Raw genomic sequence first — 18,240 nt, 5'->3', positions numbered from 1 at the left:
AGAGCTGAGAGCTGTAAAGCTGGGGATTTCCTCAGGGTCAGTTTCAGTTTTGGTCTCCTAACATGTTTACTCTGCTCATTCCCTGATGACATTTTGTGGCTTCCTTTTCCTATTGGGTGGCAGAACGTCCCTCTATAACCCGATGGTAAACTGCTGTCAGGGATCTTGCCGACTGCCTGTCCATCATGAGCTCTCAGGCGCACGCTCTCTTTCTGCTGGGGGCCCTGGCCCTGACGGAGACCCGGGCGGGTAAGTGGAGAACAGCACTCCCCGGCCGCCGGGAGACCGGACACAGTGTCCCTGGGAGACTGGGGGCAGGATGGGAGTTTGCCACAGAAAGCATCTCCAAGTCCCTCCCGAGTGGGTTTCCCAGGAGAAAGCTGAAGTCAACGTGCTGTTGCAAGGAAGAAGCAACGAAGAAGAGAGTGTGTGACCAGGGGCGGTCCCTTAGCTGGGGTTTGGCTGGCTGGTGGGGCGGCCTGGTGTTAGGGTCTCAGTAGGGTGGGGGTTGTTATTGGTAGGTGGGTGTGAGCACATAAGAAAGAGGTACCAGAAGAAAGAGTGAGAAAGTCCTGGGCGTGTTAAGGAGCAGAGCTGCCTGGGAGCCCCGGCATGGAAGGGTGAGGACGGAGAACCAGATTTTTATTATTATGATGATTTATTCATTTGTTTTTTCTGAGGCAGTTGGGGTTAAGTGACTTGCTCAGGTCACACAGCTAAGAGGTGTTAAGTGTCTGAGTTCGGATTTGAACTCACATCCTCCTCTAACTTCAGGGCTGGTGCACCAACTAACTCCCCCTCAACTTTTTAAAAGAACTTCACAAATGATCTTGGGGGGAGGGGGAGGTCTAGGCGAGGACACAGGGTGGGGATCCGAGGGGCAGAAGTGTGAGAGACCCGAAACCCGGACCAGAGAAGAGAACTTTCGTGGGCGGGGGGGTGGGGGGTGGGCAACGCACAGTGCGAGGGCCATTAGGACCTGCTGTATTATTGTCAGTAAAAGGGTTGTGATGATCTTAAAGTGCTAAAGTGAAAATTACTACGGTTGGCGGGGCGCACCAGCAGTGTCTGGGGCAGAGGGGCTGGGATTTCGGGGGTAAGGAGCTATGCCAAGATTTGTTGTTCACACTCCAGGGTCACACCAGGGCCTGACCGCTGATATCTGGCAGCCGGGGTCGGGCCCCCGCGGTCACCGCCCTGAGCCCGGCCCGCGTCCCCACGTCTCAGGCTCTCACTCCCTGAAGTATTTCTACACCGCCGTGTCCCGGCCCGGGCTCGGGGAGCCGCGGTTCTTCTCCGTGGGCTACGTGGACGATCAGCAGTTCGTGCGCTTCGACAGCGACAGCGCGAGTCAGAGGGTGGAGCCGCGGGCGGCGTGGATAGAGAAGGTGCAGAATGAGGACCCGGACTACTGGGAGCAGCAGACGCAGAACATGAAGGCGGCAATACAGAATTACCGAGTGAACCTGCAGAACTTGCGCGGCTACTACAACCAGAGGGAGGGCGGTGAGTGACGCGGGCCGGGGGTCACTAATCACGTCCAGGGACCAGAATGGGGAGGAGGCCGGGTCCGGACCCATCCCATGATCACCTGCGGGCCCACTGAAGGGTGGATACCCCCCCAGGTAGCAGAATGACTTCGGGAGCCCTCCCGGGTGGGCGGGTCCCAGGGTCAGCCCTCTTGGGCAGAGGCTGAAGATCCTGTTGCTTGGGCGGGGCAGGGGTCCACACGGTACAGCGCATGTACGGCTGCGAGGTCTCCCCGGACCTCTCCTTCAAGCGTGGGTTTGAGCAGTTCGCCTACGACGGGCAGGACTACATCGCCCTGGACACGGAGACCCTCACATGGAGGGTGGTGGCTAAGGAGGCAGTGAACACGAAGCTCAAATGGGAGACTAAGAGGAGCATTGCGGAGAGAGCTAAAGTCTACTTGGAGAAAACGTGCGTGCTGTGGCTGAAGAAGTACCTGGAGATGGGGAAGGAGACTCTGCAGAGGGCAGGTACCTCCCAGTCAGCCGGAGTGTGCTCAGCATTCAAGGCATCCCCGGCCTCCCCCTTTCACCTCCCCTGCAGCCTTATTCCAGAGTTCCCCTTTCCCAGGCACCCCAAGGACCTCAAGGCCCGGATTGTGGGATGTGCCCCTTTTCCCTGTCTCATCTTATGGCCCTAAAGGGCAAGGGGTAAAGGGCAAACCTGGAAATGCCTCTGACCTTTGCCCCCAGATCCCCCTTCTGCCCGAGTGACCCGTCACAGCGCCTCCAATGGGGAGGTGACCCTGCAGTGCCGGGCCCAGGACTTTTACCCCTCGGAGATCTCTCTGACCTGGCTGAGGGATGGGGAGGAACAGCACCAGGACACAGAGTTCATTGAGACCAGGCCTGCTGGAGATGGCACCTTCCAGAAGTGGGCGGCTGTGGGGGTGATCTCGGGCCAGGAAGGGAAATATACCTGCCGAGTTCAGCACGAGGGCCTGCCTGAGCCCCTCACCCTGAAATGGGGTAAGGATCGTGAGGGGGGTTGGGGGGTGGCCATTCCCACCTCCCAGAGGGAGCAGAGGGAGGGGGAGCTGCAGGGGGAGTTAGGGAAGGGTCAGTGAATCTGAGGCCAGAGAGGATCCCAGCCTTTCAGTTCCCTTTTGCATTTCAGAGCCAGAGTCCTCCTCCCCCTGGATCATTGTGGGGGTCCTTGCTGCTGCCCTCCTCCTCCTCACTGCTGTCATTGCTGGAGGTGTGGTCTGGAGGAAGAAGACTTCAGGTGGGCAGGACTGGAAAGGACACAGGCACTATGGAGATCCCAGCTTCCCCTGAGCTCTCATCTTGTCTATCTCCCCAGGTTCTCTACTTGCCAGCTAAGAAGCTGTCAGCCTGGCCCCAAGTTCTAGATGAATAAATCTGTAAGTGGAAGACACTTTCTGGAGGACGCCTTGTAGTGGTACAACAGGCTGTCTGAGTGGAGAGCCTGCTTCAGACTCAGATAGAAATGAACACAGGGATTTCTGCTAAACAGACTGGGAGTTCTGTCACTGGGCCAGACCAGGATAGAAACCTGTGATGCAGGACTGGGGTTGGAAAGTGCCCTTCCCTGGTGCCTCTTTTCCCTTTTCCTCTGAGATCTAGATATTGAACTGGAGCAGGAGATAGTGGGATCGTGTCAGTTGTAATTTATTGTGTCTGCAAGACAGCTCAATAAGCTTCTGGGGTCTTAGTATGGTCCTCTCTCTTGGACTATGGAATTTGTTTTTCTTTTCCAGGTGTAAAAAGAGGGGACTATATTCAGGCTGCAGGTTAGTAAAAGGTTGTAGTGGAAGGGAGGAAGAAGGGCCCAGCCCATATCTTTGGAACTTGGGAAATGTTAGAGAAGAGATTTATCCCAACCTAGGGGTCCCTTTGCCTTCACATCCCCTGATTCTGGAATATAGGTTGTTTCCCTCTTTAGTCCCCAGGAAATGGTAGTGCACAGGGGTCAGATGTCTCTCTGTCAGCCAAAGGTGAGACTCTGGGGCTAGTGTAAAGGGGACAAATGGGTGGTGAGAGTGAAGAGAGGCTTGAGGTGAATTTGAGGATGCTCTTTAATCTGCCTTTCTTTCTTCAGCTTGAGGAGAATTACCATGTGTGGGCCTGAAAAAGAAAACAAGGATATTCACATCCTGATTCTTGTCTTGTTCCTGTTGACCTTTGCCTTTCCTTCTCAGATTGGCCACTATGATCATCACTGTACTCTACAGAACAAATTCAGAGAAGCATTTCTAATGCCCTCAATCTATTATCTAAGGCCTCCCATACCTTAATTCCTTCTTTCTACCAGTTTCACATTTTAGACAGCAAAACTAGCATTAAAAGTCAAAGGACTTTGAAAATGATCTTTCCTTAACATATTTTTAAAAATTAATTCATCTATTTTAATACACATTGCTTTATGAATCATGTTGGGAGAGAAAAATCAGAACAAAGGAAAAAACCATGGAAGAGAAAAAAAAAAAGTGAATAGTATGTGTTGATTTACATTGAATTTCCATAGTTCTTTTTTTTGGATGCAGATAGAATTTTCTGTCCAAAGTCTATCAGGATTACCTTGGATCTCCTTAATATTTGATGTTTCACTAAACTCTGATATTTTTTCTTCTGTAAAAATTTGCACTGTGAATGATTTTTCTTGAATCTTCAACTTTTCTCCATAAATCTCAGTTGACCTTTATGTTTTGGTGGGAATTTGGGGGAATATAATGACAATGTGTAGATATTCTGGCCATTTGAAGGAGAAAACAAATTAAAGCTTTAAAACTTAAGAATTCTTTTATTTTTTTCTGCTGTGTCTGTGATTGCAGGTGGGACTTGGGATAAATACACAAAATAGTCTGGGAGAGAGACAATATATTGTACATTGTGAAGGTATAGATGTTTGCCTGATTTACACTAATCAGGTACACTTGTTGATATACTGTATTCTGACTTATTCCAGGGCTTCAGATAGAATCCAGGCTACGTACTCTTCCTGTAAATAGGAAAGGCCAAAACAGAGAAAGAAAATTATAGAACCAACAGTGTTTCTACTGTGTTTATATTCCAAAGAGATCTTAAAGGAAGGATAGGGACACATGTGCAAAAATGTTTGTGGCATCCCTCTTTGTAGTGGCAAGAAACTGGAAATTGAGTGGATGCCCATCAATTGGAAAATGGCTGAATAAATTATGGTATATGAATGTTATGGAATATTATTGTTCCGTAAGAAATGACCAGCAGGATGATTTCAGAAAGGTCTGGAGAGACTTACGTGAACTGATGCCAAGTGAAATGAGCAAAACCAAGAGATCATTATACACGACAACAAGAAGACTATATGATGATCAATTCTGAGAGATGTGGCTCTCTTCAACAATGACATGATTCGAACCAGTTCCAATTGTTCAGTGATGAAGAGAACCATCTGCATCCAAAGAGAGGACTGTGAGAACTGAGTATGGATCACAACATAACATTCTCAATCTTTTTGTTATTGTTTACTTGCATTTTGTTTTCTTTCTCAGCTTTTTCCTTCTTGATTCAACTTTTCTTGTGCAGCAAAATAACTATAACTCTGTATACATATGTTGATATTGACATATATTTTAACATATTTAATATGTATAGGACTATTTGCCATCTAGGGTAGGGGGTGGAGGGAAAGAGGGGAAATTTTGGAAAATTACACATGCATATATCTTGTAAATAAAAAGCTTTAATAAAATATTTTTTTTAAAAAGAAGATATAGAGCCCTACTTTATTAAAAAATTAAAAGCAGTGTAATAGGCTAAGGAAATGAGCAGAAAACAAAACAAAAAAAGCCTCTAACCATTGAAAATTATTCTGGTGACAAGGAAAATCAAAACCCATGTTCGGGGTAGATACATAGATGATATATAGATGATAGAGTCAAAGCCTATCCAAAACCTTCAAGAAAAAAAAAAAAAAAGAATTGCTTTCAGATCATGGAAGCACTCAAAAGGGAATTTGAAAATCAAGTTAGGGAAATAAGGGAAAATTTAGGGAAAGAATCGAGAGAAATGCAAAAGGAAATACAAAAAGGTAAAAAAGAAGAATGCATTAAAAAGCAAAATTGACCAGTTGGGAAAGGAGATACAAAAGCTCACTGGGAAAAAATTATTCCTTAAAAAAAACAGAATTCAGCAAATGGAAACTAATGAGTGTGAGAAACCAAGATACAATAAAGTAAAACCAAAAAAATGAAAAAAAAGAGAAAAAAAAAGTGAAATATCCCATTGAAAAAAACCAACTGACCTGGAAAATGGATTGAGAAGACATCCTTTAAAATTTTAGGTCTATCTGAAAGTCATGATTAAAAAAAAACCTAGACATTATCTTTCAAGAAATTATCATGGAAAACTGTCCTGATGTTCTAGAAGCTGAGGGTAAAATAGAAATTAAAAGAATCCACTGATCATCTCCTGAAAGAGATGCTACAATGAAAACTCTCCAGAATAGTATAGCTTAATTTCAGAACTCCCAGGTCAAGGATAAAATATCACAATCATCCAGAAAGAAACAATTTAAGCATAGCGGAGACAACAGGATAGCACTAGATTTAGCAGCTTTTGCATTAAAGAGCAGAGGCCTTGGAATATGATATTCCACAGAGCAATGGAGTTAGGATTGCAACCAAGAATCACTGACCCAGAAAAACTGAGTATAATCCTTCAGAAGAAAAAGTGACTATTCAATGAAACAGAGAATTTTCAAACATTTGTGATGAAAAGACAAAAGCTGAATGTAAAATCTGATTTTCAAATACAGGACTCTGGAGAAGCATAAGGAGATAATTTAAAAAGTGATAAGAGATTTAATAAGGTTTATCTGTTTACATTTCTTCATGGGAGGATGATACTTGTAACTCACTGGAACGTTCTCATTATTATGATGGTTAGGAGTATATATGGACAGAGGGTGTGGCTGTGAATTGAATATGAAAAGATAATATCTTTTGTTTTTAAATGACAAAATTAAAGGGTGAGAGAGGAATGTACTGGGAATGGTGCAAATTATATGTCATAAAAAAAAGAACCAGGAAAAAGTTTTTACAATAGAGGAAAAGAGAGGGAGGAGAGAGTGAATGAGTGAATCCTACTCTCATCAGAATTGGCTGGAATAGGAAATAACATACATATTCAATAGGAAAATAGAAATCTATCTTACCCAGCAGGAAAATAGGAGGGGAATGAGATATGTAAAGGGGGAGAGGGTGACAGAAGATAGGGCATATTGAAGGAGAGATTGATCAGTAGCAAAACTACTAGCAAAAGTGAGGAGGCACAGGGCGAAAGGAAAGAGAGAATAAATGGAGGAGAAATACAATTAGCAATAGTAATTGTAAAAAGTTTTCAAAGCAAGTTTCTCTGGTAAAGCCTCATTTCTCAAACAAAAATATTCTCATCTGAGCCAAATTTATATATGTAAAAAGAAAAGCCATGCCCCCAAGTAATAAATGATCAAAAGATATGTGGCCAAAGGGCTTCAAATTCATGCATATCTTAACAATCTCACTAGTAGGCATGACTATCAAAAGAGATTAGGGAAAAAATGGGGGAAAAAAAAAAGAAAATGACCTATATGTACCAAAATATTCATAGCAGCTTTTTTCTCAACACAAAAAAACAAATCAGGAATTTTGGTGATGCCCATCAATTGGGGAATGGCTCAATAAACTGGTATGTATTTGTGATGGAATATTATTGATTTCTGGAAAATGATAAGGAGGATGCTGAGGATGCTCTCAGGAAAAAAACAAAACAAAACAAACAAACAAAAAAAAACCTGGAACAAAGTGAAATATAAGATATACAAAGTAATAGCAATGCTTTGTGATGACCAGCTACAAATGACTTTGTTATTCTCTGTACTACAATAATCCACAACTACTCTGAAGGATTTCTGATGAAAAATCCTATCCATATCCAGAGAAGGAACTGATTTGATCTCAATACATATTGAAATATTCTCTGTCTGTCTGTCTCTCTCTCTCTCTCTCTCTCATTCTCTTTCTCTCTCTGTCTCTCTTGAACATAATTTCTCCTGAAGGTTTTTATTTTCATTAGGGTGGGAGATCTATATTTTCTTTCACAACTTGACTTTTATGAAAATATTTTGCATAATTTCACTTGTGGTTTCTTAGTTGTGAGTGGGGATAAGGGAGAGAATGTAGAACTTAAAAATAAATGTAAAAATTGTTTTGAATGTAATGGTGAAAAATTAAATAAATATATTTAAAGAAAACAAAAAATACTAAAAAAAAAATACATGTTTCTTCTCATTTCAAAAAAATTTTGCTTCATTCATCAAGCTCCATTATCTATTATCCCCAACTCCAAGGAATAGCTAAACTCTTTGAGAAAGCTGTTTATATTCTGGGCCTTTTTGCTTCTCCTGGAGCCATGCACTCCTTATCTCTTGACCCTCTCCCATGTTTGGAATGCTCCCCTTTTTCATTTTTCCCTCTTGGCTTTTTTCAAGTCTCAGATAAAAGGCTACCTAATACAGATACCCAGTTCTAGTGTCTTCTTTCTGCTTATATTCGGTTTATCCTGTAGCTACCTTGTTTGAATGTAGTTGTTGTCCTACTATTTGCCAAACTGTTGGCTTGTTTTTCATGATTTATTTTGGAGCACTCTCATTTCTCTTCCCAATTTTTATTTACCTCTCTTACTTGATTTTTGAAATTATTTTTTGAGTTTTTCTATGGCCTGAGACCAATTCATATTTTTCTTGGAGGTTTTCATAGGATATCAGAACTTTCCCTTTGATTTGTTCTGGATGGGTATTTTGATCTTCCTTTTCACCACAGTAAATTTTTATGACCAGAAACTTTTCCTGTTATTTGCTAATTTTCCTAGTCTATTATGTGACTTTTTTGTTAGAGTGGGGCTCTGCTTCTTGAGTAAAGGGTGGAATGTTCAGAATAGCTGTTTTCAGAGATACTTCTAGGGACCTGTAAGATTTCAGTTTTTCCAAGATGATATGAATTAAGGAGAGGGGTGTTTACAACTCTGCTAGCCTCTGCTCTGGTCTCTGGGTGACCACAAGCACTCTTTTCTTCCCAGAACTATGAGGAGGGTTCCATTCCATTGTGGCTGCAAACCCTGGTGTGCTAATGTTCCTCCTCTCCTTGGTCCTGCCCTCCAGGACTGAGACCGAGATTTCAGTTTGGACAAAACAACAGTAACCCTCATAATTACCTTCTCACCAGTTGTCCAACCCCATTGCTGTCTGTGGACTAAGAACTCTAGAAGCACCTGTTGCATGATGAATCAGTGGTTCCTAAGGTTTGCTCCTGGTACGATGGGCCTGACACAACCTGAGCAGGAATGTGTTCCACTCTTACCCAAGGGAGACAACCCTCTCCTTCCAAGTTGTCCAAAATTGTTTCACTCTCTCTTTTTCAGGGTTCTGACCTTCTAAAAGTTTTTAAGAGTCATTCTTTAAAGGTTTGTTTTGGGGGTGGGGGAGAGCTCAGGAAAATTCCTGCCTTTACTCTTACATCTTGGTTCTATCTCCTGAGAACTTCTTCCTTAAAAGAAAAGAGATCTTTAAAAAATTAGAATTTGGGGATGGAGGTGAGAGTCAATCAAAATGATTTGGGTGTATCATACTTTCAGAATGTATTTCAATGCCATCTGAATGATTGAATCACTTACAGGGGAAGGGATAAGAAAAGGAGTGGGATAGACATTTTATCCAGAGACACTGTGGCCTGCTGAACTTTGGTTAATGCTGGGAGTGACTAACGAGCCTGGGGGTAGCAAGATTCTGGGAAGCTATTTAGCTTTTCCTGGTACTAGAGAGCTTCTGCTGCCAATCACAGACTTTTTTGCTTCACACTCAGGGGCTTATACAAGTTTGTTACATCACACAGCAACTGGCAACTCCCAGGCAGACTAGAGGATACAGAGACAAGAAGACCATCTCCACATCTAGAGAGCCCCATTCTTTACAACATTGTACACTAAAAGCCTTCCTACTCACAGAAGTGATGGGATATCTGACTTAAAATGAACCTCAGAAATGGCCAAGTACTCCTTATACAGACATGGGACATTGAGTAATAATCTCCTTGGCTAAGAGGATAGAAAAAGATAATGATTTATGTTGGTGGGGATGTGGGAAAACTGAGACTCTGCCATATTGTTGGTAAAGTTGTGAACTGATCCAACAATTCTGGAGAGCAATTTGGAACTCTGCCCAAAGAACTACAAAACTGTACACATTCAGCTGTGTCTCTCCTGTATCCCATAGAGCTCATAAAAAGGGGAAATTATCCACATGTGCAAAAATGGTTATAATAGTAGATAGAGGAAAGAAATTAGAAATTGAGTACATGTCCATCAGCTGGGGAATGGCTGTATAAGTTATGGTACATGAATGTAATGGAAAGTTTCTGTTCTATAAGAAATGATGAGCAGGCTGATTTTAGAAAAGTCTGGAAAAGACTCACATGAACTGATGTTGAATGAATTGAGTAGAACTAAGAGAACACTATACACAGTGCCAACAAGATTATGCAATAATCAACAGTGATGGATATGGCTTTTTTTTTTTTTTTTAAAACAATAAGATGATTCCTGACAATTCCAATAAACTTGTGATGGAAAGAACCATCCTCATCTAGAGAGTGAACTAAAAAGCATAGTACTTTCACCTTTTTTTTTTTTTTTTTGGTTATTATTTTATTTTTCTTTCTTGTGTCTTTCCCCCCTTTTGATCTGGTTTTTCTTGTGCAGAATGACAAATATGGAAATATGTTTAGAAGAACTGCACATGTTTAACCTATACTGCATTGCTTGCTGTCTTGGTGCAGGAGGTGGGGAAAGGGAGAGAAAGGGAGAAAAAGTTGGAATACAAGGTTTTACAAAACTGAATATTGAAAACTATGTCTTCATAAAATTTGAAAAATAAAGAGGTATAATTTTTAAAAAGTAATCATCTCCTGCAGTGAGGAGAAATTATCATATAAATGACCCCATGAGCCAAAGGTTACAAAGCAAAACTAGAAAATTCCCTATTTCCTAATCTCTTATTCAATCCTCAACCTCTTTTAATTTGTCTTTTCTCACTACTATTCAATTAAACTGCTTTAATTTTTTTTTTTTTTAGTTAGAATTGTCATTTTTATTATATTAGCTTGGCCTACCCATGTACACTTGATATTCTCCCAATTGTTTAGATCTTACTTTATTTGTGTGGAAAGTGTTTTGTAGTTGTGTTTATATACTTTATGTTGGCAGGCAGACTCCCAAATATTTTATATTATCTACATTATTATATATTATATATATTATATATTATATATATCTACAGTTATTTTAAATGGAATTTCTTTTTCTATCTCTTGCTGCTGAACTTTGTTGGTAACATATAGAAATGCCTATGATTTACATGGCAAATCACATCAATTCTTTCTCCTACTACCTTTCTCTATTTTATTATTATTATTATTATTATTTTATTAAGCATTTTTTAAAATTAATTTTTATAATTATAACATTTTCTTTAGCAGTACATATGCATAGGTAATTTTTTTCTTTTACAACATTATCCCTTGTACTCCCTTCTGTTCTGAGTTTTTCCCCTCCTTTCTTCCACCCCCTCCCCTGGATGGTGGGCATTCCCATACATATTAAATATCTTATAGTATATCTTAAGTACAATATATATGTGCAGAACCGAATTTTGTTGCAAAGGAAGGATTGTATTCACAAGGTAAAAATAATCTGGGAAGAGAAACAAAACAAAAACAAAAACAAAAAAAACAACACTCACAGTTTACACTCATTTCCCTAAACTGCTTTAGTTAAGGCATCCCAAGATAGTTTAACTGCAGAGATGATCTCATCAACTCACACGTGTTTAACTCTAATCTAATCTCTATGCAGATGACTTTCCAAATCTTCAGATTCAGCCCTCCTCTCTCTTCTGAACTCCAAAACCTGTTAAAGAAATGCCTTTTGGACAATCCCACCTGGATATCCAATAGGCATCTCAAACTCAACATGTCGAAAATACAACTAATCCTCCCAACTCAACCCACTGAACTCTAATCTTCTGTATTTTTGTTGAGGGCATCTCAGTTGTTGACTTACCCAAGGTCACAAATCATAGTCATATTTCTATCTCCATCCTCTCTGGATAATCAGTGTCTTTCAAAGTCCACCCCTACTGCATCTCTAGCACTCTATACTGGGCATGCGATTAACACCCTGGGCCAAGACTTTGACCCGATGCTTTTGCCACTGCCATGATCTTCACGTGCCTCTTCTCCCTTGGAAGGTTAGTGACTGGGGGTGGGAAGAGGTTGGGAAATCATATTCATATCCCTTAGCAGTCTGCCAGTTACTGTCTATGTGAGCTTGAGACAACTGTGTCATATTTCTGGGTCTTAGTTTCTTCATCAATAAAATGAAAGGGGTTGGACCATATGAGAACAATTCCTAAATCCTATGAAACTAAGGGAACTTCTTATAACCCCAATTCTTTGGGATACCTGTTGGTCAGCTGCTCCTAGATGCAGAATCTGCCCTTCTGAAGGTTAGGGAAAACATTTCTCCCCATAGACTTGGATGTAACAAAGCTACTCCTTTAGCTGTACCCCTCACCCCTTCCTCTGGGAATTCCCATTTTGATAAGGAATACATTTTCCATCTTTCAGAAATTCTTTTCCCAATGATACAGGTGAAATAACGTATTGTCTTAAAACTATGACTAATGGGGGAGATTGCTCCTACATTTGATAAAGGGTTCAACAACATGGGAACTTATCATTTAATATTTTGTTCACTCAGAAGAATTTATTTAGAACCAGATTGTGTGAACATTTCTTTTTCCTAATACTCTCCTGCCTTCTCTGCCTCAAGAGCAGAGGTATGGCATATGACCTGGTCTCTGGGACTTTTTTGGCTTTTGTAGATGTACAAACTTTCATTTCAATGACCTTGTCACATAGACTGTGGTAGTCATTGCATATATTGTTCTCTTGATTTTCTTTATTTCATCTTATATCAGTTTATATATTTTTAAAAAATCTTCCCATGTTTCTTAGAATTCCTTTTATTCAGTTACATATGTGTGGCCATGATACCATATTCCCATATCACTTAGTAATAGGCCTAGTAAGAAAGTGTCTGAGGAAAAACAACAAAGTATTATGCCAGTTAAGATGGCCTAACAGCCATAAATGGGATCCCATAAATGGGATTTTTTAGAAATCCCATTTTTATATATGCCTTTAATTGGTAAAGAGATGAAAGAATCATGCCCAAGTGATGGCTGGCTAATCAACTAGAAGCAGAATAAAAGAATAAAACTATTTGCTGAGCACTGGAAGATTACAGAAAAGAAAAGGGTGGAAGAAACTGAGGAAGAAACCAGGAAGGGGTTAGGGAAGGAAGGGTTTGCAAAGAACTTTGCCAAAATGAGATTTCTTAAAGAACTGAGAACTTCAGCATGAGGTTGTGGGAAAGGAAAACAAAAATATGGAAAGTTTAAAAAAAAAGTGGTTTAATCTGTTTTCAGAGTTCATCAGTTTTCTCTCTGGAGGTGGACAGCATCTCTCATTATGAGTCTTTGCAATTTTCTTAGATTACTGCCTTGATCAAAGTAGCCAAGTCTTTCACAGATGATTTGTTCTTACAATATTGTTGTTAATATGTACAATGCACTTCTGGTTCTGGTCTATTCATTTTGCATGGTTCATTTCTCAGGTTTTTCTGAAACCATTCTGCTCATCATTTCTTATAGCACAATTGTACCACAATCATACCATAACAATCATATGCCACAATTTGTTCAGTCATTTCCCCAACTGATGGGCTTCCCCTTGATTTCCAAGAAGAGATTTTCTAAATATTTTTGTACTGATAGGTCATGCTTCTTTTTTTTTTTTCCCTGAGGCAGTTGGTGTTAAGTGACTTGCCCAGGGTCACACAGCTAGGAAGTGTTAAGTGTCTGAGACTGGATTTAAGCTCAAGTCCTCCGGACTTTAGGGCTGGTGCTCTATGGTGGGGTGGTTGAGAGATAATGCTTTTCCTAAGGCTTTTAGTTTAATTGTTCATGCTATGGTGTTCTCCTTGCTTTAGATGTCCTCCCAACATATCAGCCTATACAAAATCCAGTCATTTCAAGACAAATTTTTTTCCTGACTAGCTTGACCAGCCTCTTAAATCCTTTATCACTTCTTATTTATTCCATGAATTCTTGTATCTTGTATATGGTTTGTGTTTGGCAAGTTCATAAATAAAATAAGTCCTTGAAGTTAGGAGAGTTCACCATTCTCTCTGGTGGTAACATGACCCTTTCAGAAGAGAGAAAAGAGAGTCCCTGTTGAGCTTGGATATCATTTCTGGGGAATTTTTATGATATTATGTAGGTGTTAGTGTGTAAGGCTGAGCCATTGCCCAGAGAATAGTCTAATGATGTCATTTGACTGTTCCTGCTTATAAGAGGGGAAAGTCTACACTTTGCACAAGTGAACTCTGGGACAGATTTCAATTTCTCAAATAGGATTGCAGTGAAAGAATAGCCCTTGGAGTTGCAAGTCCTCTTAGCTCTATCAACCAGGCTAATTTTGGTGGGACTTGAACTGAGGTTAGTTCATGGAAGCTCCATCCTGTTGTGCTCTTTAATTTTTTAAAATTAGGGTTTGTTTTATTGTTGTTGTTTAAATATCTCAGGAAAGACTGAGAGACACTTAGGTGATACAGTGAGCCTGTAGTCAGAAAGACTTGAGTTCAGATCCAGCTTCATATATTTACCAACTATGTGACCTTGGCCAAGGTGCTTAAGCTCTGATTGTCTCAGTTTCCTCAACTGCAAATGGTGATAATAACAGCATCTTCCTCCCAGAATTGTTTTGAGGATCAAATGACATGATATCTGTTAAAAATACTTAAGACAGTTCCTGAGTTAAATGCTACATAAATACTAGTTTTTATCATTACATCCTAGGAAAATCTTTCATGTCTTCCTGAATAGGAAGAGGAACTTGTTTTCCCTGTATGGATAGGGAGGAATCCTTAGGAACATGGTGGCAGTGAATCAACCAACTCTAGACCTCAGAAAGCACCGGGAAGACAGGCAGAGTGAGAATCTAGGCAAGATATTTAGATAAGTTGGGTGGGTGGAGGAGGCAGAGTCTGGATTCCCTATCTCATCACTCCAAGCCTTTCACTTCTCCTTTAGCCCCAACAGCCTGTGGCAGAGAGCTAAACCAGCACAGGTCTTCAGTGTGTCTGTGGAATTGACTTTCTCCTGCCCTTGCTCTTCCACTTGGGTTTCTCCTATCATGTCTCCCCACTCACTCCATCCATCTGTTCTGTGACTTCTTCCTTCTGGCATAATTTTCCCTCTATTTCCCTCTCCTGTGTGCTCTTTATGTCTCTCCTCCCTCACCTGTATCCTTCCTTCGCCATGGACTTTCCCCTCTCTTTCTCACTCATTCTTTTCACGAGTGCACATGGTAACTCTTTCCCACCTGTATTCCTCTCCCTGCTTTTGTCTTTCTTTATCCCCTCAGATCATTCTCTTCTGGCTGCCGAGGAAGCCTCTTCACCCTCCTCCACTCCAGAATCAACCTGTGTATTCGGTGCCTCCTCTTTTCCTCTCTGCTACACCAGGACCTCAGCTTCTTCCAGGAGACCAAGACAGGTGGGTTCAGAGCCTGGATCTCTGGTCCCTCTGGGGCATCTTTACCCTCAGGGTCCCTTTTATGCCTTACCCCATCCCATAGCTGAAGATACCTTGAACTGGATCCTGTCAGGGAGACTGTGGTCCCACTAATCTCTCCCTGAAGTGGAGGGGAGGAGGCAGTTCTCTGAGTTTGGAGGACCCTGAGGATGTGCTGCCCCAGTGGTGGTTTCTGGGTCTGTCTTTTCTGGAGCACAATCTTACTCTTTCTCCCCAGGGGAATTAAACTCTGGCCTATCTTCGGACACCAACTTAATGAGCCTCTAGCTGCCCTTAAATGCCAATGTGATTGAGGTGCCCTTCTCAATAACTGCTATGAAGGTCTACAATGCCTGACGTCAGGTATATGTGGACAGGATTATGGAAGGGGAAGGTGCTGGTGGTTTGGGCCACAGCAGGAGCCTTGGGAGAAAGGATGGGGAAGGAAAGAGATGGGTTTGAGGTGGTAAGGATGGTTCTAATATGGGAGCTTGGATATTGGGGTGTGTGGACCCTCTTATACCTTTGCCACACTTGCCTTTGCTGATTCTTCCTACTCAGGATGTGCTGCAGCAGATCCAGGATGTGAAGGCAGAAGCTGGACAGGTTGTGCAGGAGGCGGAGAAACCTAAAAACTGTGAGGAGTTTTGGATCAGAGGGAGATGAGGTTCAGCGCTATGAGGAAGCCTTGGAGCACAAGTGCCAGCTAGAATGGCGCTGGGCCTGGGAGTGGGCAGCGTATCTGCTCTCAGTGCGGATTTCCTGAATTACCAGGTGGTGATTGCTGAATGATGAGGAAGGAGATCTTCCTCCATTATTCTGATTATCGTCTCTTTCCCCTTCCCATTCAGGGGAAGTGTAATTTACATTATACCCTGGGAAGGTCCTGGTAGGGCCCAATGGAGCTGGAAGAGCACAATGGCTGCATTGCTACAGAACTTGTATCAGTTCACAGGCTGCTGGATGGAGAACCCTTGTTCCAATATAATGCTAGTATCTGCACTCACAGGGAACAGGGATAAGGAGGAAAGGGAGATGAAGCTGAGGGAGAAAACACTAGGAGAAGTAGGTGGGCAGGGCTGGGAAAGAGAGAAAGATTTCTTCTCCTGAAGACCTGTGGGGAGAGTTCTTTGGGTCCCTGCCCTGGGTTGGCTCACCTGGTGTTCCCTTCCCACACAGGTGTCTGTGGTCTGTCAGGAGCTTGTGCTGTTCTCAGGGTCTGTGAGGGACAACATTGCCTATGGGCCGGACAACTGTGGGGATGATAAGGTAAGGGCTGCTGCCTTCGGAGCCCATGCTGATGGATTCATTGCCAGTATGGAACATGGACTGGACACAGGAACCCCACTGATGTACATGATAGGGACAATGAGTTTGTAAATGAAAGGGAATGTGACCAATCTGTGATGAGGTCATCAGGGACCACTGAATATACTAACTCTAAAGCTAGTATTCCCCATGTTTCCTTCTTCCTTCCACCTTTTATTTATATGAAAGTATTGGGGTGTACTCCCCAGGCTTTTTGCCCAGGAGACCATGTGATATGTCACCTCTCCCTGGATGGCACCATTGTTCACATATCCCCAGGATTCTCTTAATCTGATCTAAGGGGAAATGGCAGAGGAAAGACTGGGACAAAAGAGTCTTTCCCTTGCACAAAATAGTCACAGGATCCTCTGTCTCTGAGGAAAGCTATATTCTCTGTCTCTATAGCTGTGGGGGAAAGGGAAGCCAGGTCTGGCCATTGCTCGGGCCCTGGTGTAGGATCCCAGTGTCCTCATCCTGGCCACTAGTGCCCTGGACATGGAGTGTGAGCAGGAGGTAAAGTCGAGGGGCTGGGGAGAAGGCACATGGGGGCAGAGCCTGAGCTACACTTGGCAGGGCAGAGCTGATAGGGGCAATGTGGGGCAGGGGATATGGGAGAGAACCTGCCTGGGCCAGGACTCTGCTGGATTTGGGATGAGTATGGACCTTAAGAATAAAGAGAATAAAGAGCATGGACCCTGAGAATAAAGAGGAGGGTAGGGAATTGTGGGCATCTGTTTTCTCAGTTCTTCACATCCAGCTTGACAGAACAGATACTGGTGGTAGGGTGGCTCTCCATGGCTCCCTCCCTTTTTTCTTTCCAGTCAATCCTGCCCTACCCACTGTGGGGCCACATTTCCTTTATTATCTTAGGTGCAGTAGCAGTGCTAGGGCAGGCTACAGATTTGTGAATTTGTTTCTCGGCCATTTTTCTCACCCTCTGCTTTAAGAGAGGATGCTGTAGGAGGTCAGACAGTGCTGGTGACTGCACATCAGCTGCAGACAATACAGGCTGCTGACCACAATCTGGTGCTGGAACAAGGGGAGGTGGTGGAGCAGGGGACCCACACTGAGCTCATGGCTCAGAGAGGTCTCTATCATCGCCTGATACAGTGATACCTTGAAGTCCCTGGAAAAAGTGTGTGCGTGTATGTGTGTATGTGTGTTTTATATAGAGTTTGGGTTTGGTTTTGGGTGAAGGTATCAGATCCAAGGCATTCCTTGCTCTGAGTATCACTAGTTTTTCCTGTGTAGGAGCCACTGTAAATGGGGAGATAATGGAACCTTGGAGAAGATATATCCCTGAGCTATCCCTTTCAAGATACTTTGTTGCTTTCCTGTTATTGTTCTGAATCCTGCATACTTGTGAATGCCAGTCAATAAATTAATTTTTTAAGGATGAACATAATGGTGAGGAAGAGAGAACTAATTTGATGTCTTGTTTGTTGGGCTCTATACACTTTTGGAGAGGTCAGAGCTGGTCTTGCTGGAACTTAGCTGTTTTTATTCTAGGTTCTCAGGGCCAACTCAAAATAGGTTCCTGCAAGCTTTTAGTGCTTTCCATATGGGCTTATCCAGGTCAAAAATTAAGTGTTGCCCTTGAACTTAACACTGCAGTTTTCTGACATGGAATTGAATCTTAGCCCTAAAGACAAAATACAACTAGGGAAATAATGCAAGAACCTCTTGAAAATTATGAAATTATGTTTGTAGCAGCCCTTTTGTGGGGGCAAG

General features: G+C 42.3%; 1 protein-coding gene and 1 pseudogene across 11 annotated transcripts; both read left to right on the top strand.

The window, feature by feature from the left end:
* Positions 1-18,240, top strand: part of LOC141540739 (antigen peptide transporter 2-like) — a 113,259-nt pseudogene that overhangs the window by 86,143 nt on the left and 8,876 nt on the right.
* On the top strand, positions 141-5,238 carry LOC141566484 (patr class I histocompatibility antigen, A-108 alpha chain-like). 11 transcript variants are annotated; one of them, XR_012489334.1, is made up of 8 exons: positions 141-249; positions 1,228-1,506; positions 1,722-2,000; positions 2,223-2,498; positions 2,647-2,754; positions 2,833-2,893; positions 3,251-3,283; positions 3,592-5,238. XR_012489334.1 is itself a non-coding variant. In XM_074311074.1 (7 exons), the coding sequence occupies exons 1-6, from the start codon at positions 186-188 to the stop codon at positions 2,850-2,852; spliced, it is 1,026 nt and encodes a 341-aa protein (XP_074167175.1). In that variant the 5' UTR covers positions 141-185; the 3' UTR covers positions 2,853-2,893; positions 3,592-5,238. The 11 variants fall into 11 exon arrangements, 3 of the variants coding, with proteins under 3 accessions (XP_074167175.1, XP_074167174.1, XP_074167173.1); XR_012489333.1 differs by having other exon boundaries at positions 3,436-5,238; XR_012489331.1 differs by adding an exon at positions 3,436-3,487 and having other exon boundaries at positions 2,647-3,283.

Source organism: Sminthopsis crassicaudata, chromosome 4 (genome assembly GCF_048593235.1).
Source record: "Sminthopsis crassicaudata isolate SCR6 chromosome 4, ASM4859323v1, whole genome shotgun sequence".
NCBI classification, from domain to species: Eukaryota; Metazoa; Chordata; class Mammalia; order Dasyuromorphia; family Dasyuridae; genus Sminthopsis; species Sminthopsis crassicaudata.
Note: the sequence above shows the minus strand (reverse complement) of the source record. Positions and strands in the feature narration are given on the sequence as shown.